This window comes from Vidua macroura, chromosome 17 (genome assembly GCF_024509145.1).
Source record: "Vidua macroura isolate BioBank_ID:100142 chromosome 17, ASM2450914v1, whole genome shotgun sequence".
Classification (NCBI taxonomy): Eukaryota; Metazoa; Chordata; class Aves; order Passeriformes; family Viduidae; genus Vidua; species Vidua macroura.
Window position 1 is genome coordinate 6,920,037 of NC_071587.1, and position 11,804 is coordinate 6,931,840.

General features: G+C 40.3%; 1 protein-coding gene across 1 annotated transcript; it reads left to right on the plus strand.

The window, feature by feature from the left end:
* The first annotated feature begins 251 nt into the window (after positions 1-251).
* On the plus strand, positions 252-10,334 carry LOC128815763 (protein-glutamine gamma-glutamyltransferase E-like). The gene is made up of 13 exons (XM_053992768.1): positions 252-261; positions 696-863; positions 1,180-1,413; positions 1,972-2,090; positions 2,569-2,697; positions 3,635-3,812; positions 3,971-4,106; positions 4,975-5,078; positions 5,553-5,798; positions 6,779-7,084; positions 7,747-7,904; positions 8,119-8,252; positions 9,993-10,334. The coding sequence occupies exons 1-13, from the start codon at positions 252-254 to the stop codon at positions 10,138-10,140; spliced, it is 2,070 nt and encodes a 689-aa protein (XP_053848743.1). The 3' UTR covers positions 10,141-10,334.
* The last annotated feature ends 1,470 nt before the right edge of the window (positions 10,335-11,804 follow it).

Consider the following 11,804-nt stretch of genomic DNA (forward strand, 5'->3'; position numbering starts at 1 on the left):
AAACAAGATGAGGATGTGAGGACTGAGAGAGGAAAAAAAAATGAATGAAAAATGAATCCTCAAGCCCCACTGGTCAGATCAAGGCTGGGGGCAAAGACAGCTACTCAAGCTCCACCCCCAGAGGAAATATTGCAAACAGATTTAAAGAAGTGAAAGGCACCAAAGGAAGTCATTCCTTGAGCCAGCAGAAGTACAGGAGGCCTTTCAGAGGAAGCTTCAGAAGCTGCATACAGAGGACACATTGATCAGATATGGGCCAAGGTGAGCAAGGGGAAAGGCTGTGATGCTCTTTGTAACCTTCCTACATCCATACTTCATGTTCAGCTCTGCCATGGACACTGAGAGGTCACTACTTCTCTAAGGAGTTTTGATCCAAGAAAAAAAAAAAAAAAAAAAAAAAAAGAGAAAATTCTTCCATTGAAAGTCAGGAGAAGGATTTTCACAGGAATTGCATTTTTTCATTTATTGTGTGCACGGGAAAAGATAGATATCTTAGATAACCTCTAACAGCCTATGCAAGATAGAGTCTCTACCAAAAAAATGCTCAGAAATAAATTATTTCTAATTTTAGTGGAAGCCTCACATGGGTACCAGTTACCTGTAGAAAGTAATAAGCAATTCTTCAGAGTGTGTTTGTGCTCCTTCCTCTTTGGATGTACCCTCAAGCTTTTTTGCTCTTCTCATTTTTTTCATAGCTGCAACGCAGCCAAGTACCAACTGGCATCTGAAAGAAAATGCAAGAGAACACCACACAAGTAAATTTTCTAGTGAAGAACTGATTGTGAGGAGAGGACAGGCCTTCACTATCACCTTCAATGGAACAGAACGGCCTGAGCAAAACTTAATATTCATTGCAGAAACAGGTATGGCCCCCAGCTTCTTTCACAGGGAGAGTAACGCTGCCTCAGGACATTCTTCTGGCCCAATCTGCACCACAGAGCAGCAAGAGAATACCTCAGAGCCAACGTGCTCATTCACATAGCCATGGAACTGTGTGAGGTGTTTGTTGTATTACTCCTACCCCAGCCAGCAGCCACAGCTTCCTTCAGTTGCCAATATAAGGCACAAATTCATCTGAGGGGAGGGTTGGGAGGGTTACATCCCTGCTGAGTTTGTTGATGACTAGATCTCTATTTCAGCATGGCATGGAAAAAAAAAATTATTTGTTTTTCTTGAAAGGTCCAAAACCCTCAAAGGCATCCAAGACCCTGGCCACGTTTGATATCTCCAGCACAGTGAGCAAGGAGGGCTGGAGTGCAGTTCTACAGTCCACCAGTTCCAACTCTGTGAGCATCTCCATTTCCAGCCCACATAATGCTGTCATTGGACGTTACAGGCTGAGTGTTCAAAGTGGCAGCTCCTCTCCACAAAGTCTTGGCACTTTTGTTTTGCTTTTTAACCCTTGGTCTTCAGGTATGAATATGTCGAATTTCCTCTAAAGAATCTATGTTGCTTTTAGCTTCATTAAGATTTGTAGCTTCTCCATTTGATCTATACTGGAATATAGCAGCTGAAAATTGACAGCATCATGGATCAGTGACCAAAAAAAGGGTGTCTAAGAGTTTCTTAGGACCTTCTGGTACATAGAATCAGCTCTGTAGCATGTACATACTGGAGAGCTCATTGCTCTAAAAGATAAGGTTCTGCTTTTGACAGAACTTCCCTACTTCTGCACAAGTTTAGAAGAGTGTGTCTGGCCTCTGTAGAACCAAGAAAAGAGTCATATTTACCATTTTCTCACAGATTTGGCAGTGTCACACCTCCATCTTCACTCAGACACCTCCCACCCCTTTCTCTAATTGTAGATCCTGAGTTTCACAATCTGTTTATAGCACCAAGAACAGCAAAGGGTGGATATCTGCAAGCACCCTTATAGATCAAGAGAGATCTTGCCTTATAGAGCAAGACTTCTTGAGGTTTTGTTTTATTTTGCCTGTTGTATTTGTACATCTCTCTGTTTTGGTTTTTCAGGTGATGATGTGTTCATGCCTAACAAGGCTGAGTGTGAGGAATATGTGCTAGAAGAGTTTGGCATCATTTTTGCAGGCAATAAAAATCATATCAGCAGCTTTGGATGGAACTTCGGCCAGGTAAATGTAGCACTGAAACACCAGATATTGTTTTTGCATGAACTGGGTCGTTTGCTTTTTCCAATTCATTGCATACATCTCTGAAGAGCAGGACTCTGGTGTTGCAATCAGCACTTGTGCCAAGCCCTGTTTCACTGATCAATATGAGTATTTGTAATTTGCTATTCCCTGCTCTGCCTTGGAAGAGCAACCAGCAGAAACATTAATATCTTTACTAAGACTACATAGCCTTAACTTAGTAAAGTACTGTAGCAATGCTGAGAGGCCTCAAGTCCACAGATTCCACGTTTTTAAAAACTCAGTGAGTTCTGATCTTCAGAGTTTGTTGTGGCCACATTTTTATATGGTAGCGCCTGGCTGAGCTCTGCAGCACTTCAGTCAGTGATTTAAAATCCCCATTCAACACTAATATGGCTCTCTGCATCCTGTTTTTTAGTAATCTCTGTTTTCAAAACACTAATTTATTTCTGTACCTCAGTTTCAAGGAGACATCCTCAATATTTGCCTGTCCATAATGGACCGAAGCCTGTACTACCGTCAGGATCCTCTCACTGACGTATCTCACCGACACGACCCCAGGTACCTGGGCCGTGTTCTCAGTGCCATGGTAAGCAACAGGCTCACAAACTGCAAACTACTAAGTGTCCTTTAAAAGTAGTCAGTGAAAGTAAATATGAGGCCACTTCATAGAGAATTTTAGGTCACTGTCTGTATGCAGCTGACAATACGGGTGGTGAAGTATGGGCCTATGTGGTCATCTGCTCTGAGCCTGCCAGATTTATCTCCTCTGGGATAGTTCTGATAGTTGTCACTTTGATATCCAGCTGTCACACTGAAAATACATGACAGGGGTGGTTGAGGGACCAGTTCATTGGAGGTCTTTAGTCCAGTCACCCATTTGAAGTGGATCTACTGGGTACTAGATCAGCTCAGCCATGGATTCGCCAGGCTGGTTTGAAACTCTCCAAGAAAGAAGGGTTTGTGGCTGCTGTGGGTGACCAGTCCAGAGCTGCCCTACCCTCCTAATGGGGAATTTATCTCTTATGTCAAATATGATTTTCCCAAGCTACAGCTTTCTGCTGTTGCCTCTTGGTATATATAACAGAGAAAAGTTAATTAGAACACACATTCAAATGGTTGTAAGCTGGTTTTAGATTCCCCCCACCCTCCTTAACCAGACAGAGCTAGGCCAGTGCTTTCTACCTCTCCCTGTAGTTTGTGTGCTGCAGGACCCCCGACCATCTTGCAGCCCTCCTTCCTGGGTCCTCTTCAGTGTCTCAACATCCCCTTGAACTGAGAGACCCAAAACTAGGGGCAGGACTCCTGGCACAGCTTGCTAGGGATAATTAAAGGAAGTTAACAACCTCCCTCAACCTCCTGGTCACACTTTCTCCAGTGCAGCCTACTGTGAGCTTTCCCTTTTTGATGAGAGAGCACTGTTGGCTGAAATTCAATATGGCATCTGCTGTAACTCCTAGGCCCCTTTCAGACAGGTTGAAAACTCTTCATTTACCTCATCATAAACTTAGTGAATATTTTCTCAGGTCAACGCCAATGATGACCAAGGGGTGGTGCTAGGAAACTGGAGTGGAAAATATGAGGGTGGCAAGAATCCTACCAGCTGGACAGGAAGTGGTGAAATCCTGCAAAGCTGGAAGAAATCAGGATTCAAACCTGTTAAATATGGACAATGTTGGGTTTTTGCAGCAGTACTGACTACAGGTATGTTTTATGTCACCTACATGACTGACATTGCACAGATGCTATTAATGGAAGCACTAATGTTACTACCTATATGGAAGCCTTTGAAGACATTACTATGCTACGTGAAACCTGCAGAAATATTGCTTTCTGACTGTGGCTTTCTCTTCACTCTTTAGTGCTTCGATGTCTGGGGATTCCCACCCGTACAATAACAAACTTCAGCTCTGCCCATGATGCAGATGGAAATCTGCGTGTGGATGAGTTCTATGATGCAGATGGAAACCATTTGGAGAGGGGAGCTGACAGCGTGTGGTAAGGCTCAATATTTAATAGTAGAGCTTATCAATGTCTACAGTGTCTCCAGAGCATAGATTCTAATGACAAATGCTTTATCTTCTTAAGAATTGCCTTAAAAACTACTACACACACAGAGAGGATCAATAAAAATACCACAAAATAATACTACAGGATTTGGTGTTTTCACTCTTTCTCAGTTAAACAAAGAATTGTGACACTAATTACAACAGCTAATTGAAGCAAGGGCAGGAAAAATTACAGTTATGATGCCACAGATGACTGAAAATTTGCAATATTGCACTGGATGTATCAAACAGTAGCAACTTAACCTAGTTTGAAACTATTCTTCAGAACCAGTTCATGTTAAACTATAAATGTTCAACAGAACCAGCTTTCTTGAAGTGGCATCATTTGCAGTGAAAATAATTTAACTACTGCCTCTATTAGGCATCAAAAGCAGTTCAAACAAAGCAAAGAGCAGAAGTAGTCCCTCAGTTTCTGTCTTGTTTACTCCCCTTCTTGTTCTGGACCCTTTCTATCTACATGTGACATGTAGGACTCTGGCATTGTGCCAGAAGCAAATCTAAAGCTAAAACTAAGGAAGTGTATGGGCTCAAAGCTTTTGGAGAAAAACAGGCTCAAGCATTTTGTATAACTTCACAAATTTGTTTTCTGCCCTTGAACATTTATATTTATTCACAATGCAATTTTCAGCACCTTTCCAGTTATTGTAATGAGGGTCAGGGTAGAAGTGGTGAGTCTCAAATAAGAACTGTGCAAATAAAGGCATTTAATCCATGTAACTAAGATGGCTGATTAAAGGAGGTGGACAAGAATACATAAACACATACCAGTAGCTTACTTAGTTCATTCTTGCACACAGGAATTTCCATGTCTGGAATGAAAGCTGGTTTACACGCAACGACTTGGGCCCCTCATACAGTGGATGGCAAGTTCTGGATGCAACTCCCCAAGAAGAAAGTGGAGGTACACAAATTTTATTTCAGGATCAATGCTGAAATTTTTTTAAGCCAGTCACTTTTAGAGAGAAGGAAAAAAAGTAAAATCATTGTAAAAGCAATTTGTCAAGCTGCTCAGAGATAGCTACAGAAGAAAATACTTAATTGGTTGCATTAGGAAAGCTTCAGATGCTTCAGATCATCCGTGAATGCCAAGAAAGAAACTAGAATTCCAGGAGCAGTTTTTACAGCAATTCCTATATTTCCAATGTAGGTATCAAATGCTATTGAAAATTAAGAGATAATATAAAATAAATCAAGTGTGCTTTCAGAATAAACACAAGATATATTGATGAGTGGCCTTGTATGAGGGTTTATGTGGATGAAAGGGCTTAAAAGGGACAGCAGCACTGAGCAATTCAAGAGTCAGTGATAAATATCTGTCTAATAATCTGCTTACTGTAAAAGATACTGCCTAAATTCCTTTTCCTTGATGCTGTAGGAATTTATCAGTGTGGTCCTGCCTCACGGCACGCCATCAAAGAAGGAGAAGTAGATCTGGACTACGACGGCCCATTTGTGTTTGCAGAAGTGAATGCTGACTGTATGTACTGGAATTATGACTCTGCAACTGGAAAGAAAACTTTGATATTCTCTAAGTCTACAGAAATTGGTGCCTCCATCAGTACAAAGGCAGTTGGTAGGGATGATCGTGTAGATGTCACCAGGGATTATAAATATGAGGAAGGTAAGTAAAACCCCTGGTTCTTCTGATCACATAGCTGCTTCATTCCCAAAAGTATATACATTTTCAGTTAGGAGACTCTTAGTGCATTTATAAAGTGGGAGCAGAATTTATACTTGATTTATTCAATTCCGTCACAAAAGAGGAGAAAAGGTACTGATTAAAAAAAAAAAAAAAAAAAAAAAAAAAAAAAAAAAAAAAAACCAAAACAAAAAACCCTGCTTTGCCCTTTCTGATATGGAGCTGCTTTGTGGGACCTAAACAAGTCAAGTCCAAGTATCTCCAAATAAAGTGTTCACTGTTCTACCTGCCTATTGCTGACAAGCACTTCTGCTTCTGCTTAGTGAGAATTAGGCTACAGCCCAGTTATTCGTCTGCAGGATAAAAGATCTGTTGCAGAAACCTGAGCTAAATCAGTACTTAGGCCCAGGAAAAGCAACTCTTTCAAAGGGTGCAAGAGCACAGCACCTTCTCAGTCCTTCAGGTCTGATCATCCCCATGTTATGTTTCTTTTTTTCCTTTGCTCATGAGCAGCTTCTGCTTTTCCTGTTAAACTGTCATTACCTCAATCCAGGAGCTTTCTCTCCTCCTATGGAAAAGGGGAGTGAGGGGCTGGGTGGATGGTTGGCTGCCAGCCAGACTCAACCCACCACACAGTGCCATCAGCCTTCCCCAGCATTTGGGCCTTTCTCTGTGGTAGCAAATAAGAATTCACATTTCTAAATGTTATAGCCATAAAAGGGGATAGAAATGGGAAAAGAGACACTTTAGTCTTAAGACTTTATGTTTTAAAAAATGTTATTAGAAGGACAGTGATGTTACTGACTGCAGACACAGAAAATGAGGTATGGCTGTGGAAAACAGAGGGCTTGTTTATCTCTAAGCACAGACATTATGTCCTGGCTAGCTTCTTTCTAGCAACCATGTAAAATAAGAGATGCATGCTAACTGTTGAGGATAATTTTCATGGTTCTCCCTGACAGGCTCTGCAAAAGAAAGAGATATTTTTAAAAAAGCCCGTAAGAAGCTAGGACTCGAGGATAAATTTGATCCTACAGCACCAAAACAAGAGGAAGTTGAACAGAAGCCTGACATCTCAGGAAAATTCAAGGTGGCAGGCTCTTTAGAAGTTGGCAAAGATCTCAACCTACTTCTGGTTCTTGAAAATTTGCAGTCTGATGCTAAGACTGTAAATGTAAATATGACTGCATGGAGTACTCTGTATACTAGAAGACGAGTTAATCAGATCTGGAAGGACTCCCTGTCTGTCACTCTGGCCCCAAAGGAAGGTAATTTTTCAAATACCTTTTAATCACAATGGTTTTATCAGTAAATGGGCATTGAAGGCTGGTCAGCTCGGAGGAAAAAGCTCTAACAAACTGCAATCCTAAATCCCTGGGTAGAAAAGGCTGAGAAAAATATTACATTACACATACATTAATAAGGCATGTTTCACACTATCATGTCCCCAAGTGCTTTTCACATTTTGGAAAATGTTACCATTAGGAGCCTGGGATAAGAGATGTGTCAGCATCTCCAACATGAGGTGAAAGATCATTGAATCACAACTGATACTGTCTTGTATTAATCTTGGGCTTCAAGTCATTAGCAAGAAGCAGAAATCATAATTCATGTCTATAATATGTAATTTAACTTTTGGAGAGGCCCCAGTAAACTCCTTAAACTCCAGCTGTTGCATCTTTCAGAGCAATAGGGGGGAAAACAAGCCAGGCAATACAGTAGTAGTGAATGGAGAAGGGATTACATTGAAGAAATCACTATCTATCTAAAGCAAACTGATACATTTGCATAAATTTATTTTGGCAGTGATGGCTGAAGGTCTTCCTAGTCCTAGACACAGCATAAAAGGAAAATACTATTGTTAGATATGAAGTTCTGTGGGCTTATAAAAGCGTGTATCAATTCCTTTTTTTTTTTTTTTTCCTTCCAGAAAAACAATTTCCCATTAAGATAAAGTATCCTGAATACCAGCAGCAGTTAACTACAGACAAAACAATCCAGGTCACAGCTTTATGTCATGTAGAAGATGGGATTCAAGTGCTTGTGAAAAGAAACATCACCCTGGACAATCCTGCCATCGACATACAGGTAAATTCCCTTTGTTGTAACTGCAGTGGCAGAGAAAAGGGAAAGGCAGTTCTTTGAGAGCACTTTATTCCGTGAAAGAAATGCTCTGCTCACATTCAAAAATTCTGCCATGGTTCATCACAGCCTCTCGTAATATCTCCTCCTGTGATGCCTGAAAAGGCTCAGCTAGAGAAGAGCACTGAGAACCTGGCCTCACAAGCATTTCTTTGCACAGGTACTTGGTGAAGCAAAAGTGAATAAAGAGGTGTTTGTGGAGGTGGCATTTACCAATCCTATCGATGCGGAGGTGAAGGACTGCGTGCTGCAGGTGGAGGGCAGTGACCTGCTCCAAGGCATCCTGGAGCTACGGTGAGTACCAGAAATGCCTCCTGCTACCAAACATACAAGAATGTGGGCATGGATGAGTTGGAACTGAACTGTGGGATGAGACATCATTTTCTTCTATCTGTAACCTGGGAGGCACAGGTTATGAGCACACACTGATGAACCAGCTCTTCATCTAGGCTGGGCTTTGGCTCCATGGTTTGGGAGGTCAAATAATTGCTGTCATAATTGGACAGAACTTGTTTTCCTGCCTATCTAGCAGGACCACACACTTCCAGAAAAAAAATTCATGCTTACCCAAGCTGTAAATGTTGCTGAGGCTGTCTATCCTGCTATAGGCCAGACAGGTTGCACCTTCTTGTTGTGATCAAAGGCCAACAATAGGATACACAGCTATTTCTGTCCATACTTACACAAATTACAACATATATCAACCAGGATATTTTTTTCACTTTATTAAATGGACTTCAGGTGCCAATCTGGGTGCACAGCATTGTAAACGAATTGTATTTATATCCAACAGGTAGAAATACATGTAAAAAGCAGATACAGCAGTGTCACAGCTTTAGGAAAAAAAATTAATACTGCTTAGACACAGGTTGTGATCTCAAAGGGTGGGACCTCTGAAAGCACAAAGCCAGGTCTGCTCCATGCTCAGCTTTTCCATACACAGCAGATCACAGTTTGAGGAGGATAGTTTTTGCAGAACAGACTAAACCATGACAAGCAGCTTTTTCCAAAATGAGAGCTACAGGCACACTAATTTTCAAGCTCTGCTTTCAGAACTCTACAAAAAAATTATCTTAGGACATTAATAAACAGAGTCAAGAAACTATTTGATTATGTTGAGACAGTGATTGAGAAGACTGAAATAAAATACCTTTTTTTTACTATAGATCCCAATTCCCTGTTATCTGCTTTGGTGATTTTGTAACTTTTTCTGCCCTTTTTCCTTCAGCATTTCATAATTGAAACAGAAAGATTGAATTTGCAGACTGTCCCTCATTTTGTAAAGACAATAAATTGCACAAAAAATTCAATATAACCTCACAGATGCAGTTATTTCTGGAAAATACCTGGGCTATAGGAACATGCTCTTTAGCTGAATACACAGACAAACACAAACAAACAAACACAGCAACTTAGCATTGTCATTTGCACTTGAGCAATTAGGAATGGTTCATCCCATCATTTATAATCTTTCCTGAGGGAATCTACCAGCCTCGTGTTGTCTATCCCACACAGTTTTATCCTCAGGCAAGACAAGACAATATGTCAGGGTAAGGGAAAAACATTAACAGGTTTTCAAGACTTACAAAACACACCTGGTGTAAAACATTTTAACTTCCATTCAGAATTTCCTGCTCTGTAAACACTGAGGTTTCCTTGGTGCTTACACTCCATTCTAATTCCATTCTTGAATTAGAATGATATTAACATTCTTCATGGTCTCAGATTATTCTTTGCAATGATTCAGTGATGTATTGTACACCCTCTGTTCTGCACAAAATCTTATCTCACATATTATTATGTCCCCCTTTGTGGACTTATCTGAGTTACTGCATATTGAATTTGTGAGAGCCTCTAATGTATGGATTTGAGTCTTTAAATACATATCAGATAGTCAAGCCATGTGTGGTCTTTTCATGGCCATCTTACTTTGAAGTGATAAGAGTTCTTACTCCAGGTGGAAGATGATTAGTGAAGAAACTGAAGCATGATGCATAAGCCTGTTTTCAACTTACTGTTTCCTTTTTTTTTTAGCATACCACCACTGAAAGCCAGTGAGAAATCCAGTACCAAGTTTAAACTTATCCCTTCTGAGGCGGGTCTCAAACATCTACTTGTTAATTTCTCCTGTGATAAATTTGCAGATATCAAGACTTTTAAGACAGTAAATGTGATTAATTAACATGAAGATATACAAGGAGTGGCCTGTGTGTGTATAAACTGAACAAAATGTGATAAGAAATCTTGTATAGAAAACAATGAGATAATCAGCAAAACAAATCTTCATTTCCTCTGATAAAGAGCCACCAACATCATATCATTGCAATTTTACATTGTAATTTTAAATAAACTGAGGAATGGTTGATTGTTCATTTACTGTTGTGAATATCCATATTATTAAAAAGAACATTTTACCTTCTACTTAGAGACTCTTTGACTTATATCTGGCTTTCTCTGGAATTAATTCCTCCTGGCTTCAGATGCCTCTACACACACATTCATAAACTCATTGTTACTTAATGAAAGCCTTATCCAGTGGACTTCCAAACACTTCCAAAGTGTTTCTCCTTCCTGAAACTGTGATACTACAATATAGTGAGAAGTGAGGATGACTTGCACAATTTATGTCATTTAGCTGTGACTTCTTTGCTACAAACTCTGCCCTGACATCTTCCACATCTTCTTTTTTTTTTTTTTTTTTTTTTTTTTTTTGGTAAATCACAGCGACCAAATGAGGCATAGGAAATGTTCAACAGGAATTTGGGTGATGTCTAATTTGAGAGCCATTCAACAAACACATTGGGGTAATTGCCCGGCTCAGCGTATATATTTTGTACAGATTTTAGAATGTTGATATTTTGAACTTGCTGAAAGTCTTCTTTAGGAATAAAAGGCAGGGTAATCTTAAGTCTGAGGGTATTTTTACTTGAAAAGAGTTAGGTATTCTTCACTATAGATTATGTGTCAGAAAGTTATCGTAAAAAATGTGGCGAACCCCAGATCCAGGGAAGAAATGATGGTGTGTGGCTCCAGATCAGAAGGCTGAAGGATCTGCTTTATTAAAACTATATTATATCACATTAATATACTATTTAAAGAGATACTATTCTATTCTACATACTTACTTCTTAGTTACTTATCTAACTCAAACGTGTGACTCTCTGTTGAGAGTCCGAGCCACAGCTGGATCCCATTGGTCACTGATCCCAAACAACCTTCACCAGAATCCAATCCAGCAATCACTGCAGGTAAACAATCTCCATTCCACATTCCACATGGGAAAAACAAAGGGGCAGAGATAAAGATTGTTTTCTCTTCTCTCTGTGCTTCTCCAAGAATGCCTGAGAGACAGAATTATGTCTCTCAGTCCAGAGAATGTGAATGTCATAGGAAGTCATCTCTTAGATTTGAGCTTAGTAAAGCAAACTTCAACCCTTTATGGGAGACTGGTACAGGCTAAATGATGGGTTCCAGTGAAGTAGGTGTAGCCCAGTGAGTGACTTGGTTTATGGGCAATAACTGTGTGACAGTAAGTCAAGTTCTGACTGAAAAGGACTGTGTAGGTAAAGTGGATGGAAAGACAAGCTGCTGCTCTGGCATTGTTGGGCCAGGAAGCACTAAAATCTTAATTCTGTGTCCCAACTTCCACCACACTAAACAGGGTACTGTGACCTGTCACGAGGACTACTCACTGTTGAGGAGCCCAAGCTCAGACTGGTTATAAAGTTATTTTGTCCTTGTAGCCAGCAAAATTGCTTTAGAAGGGCACCTGCAACCACCCTGGTTTCCTGCTGCCAGTCACAGGATGTCAGTATGAGACCACACTGCACATAAAATGGGATGAGC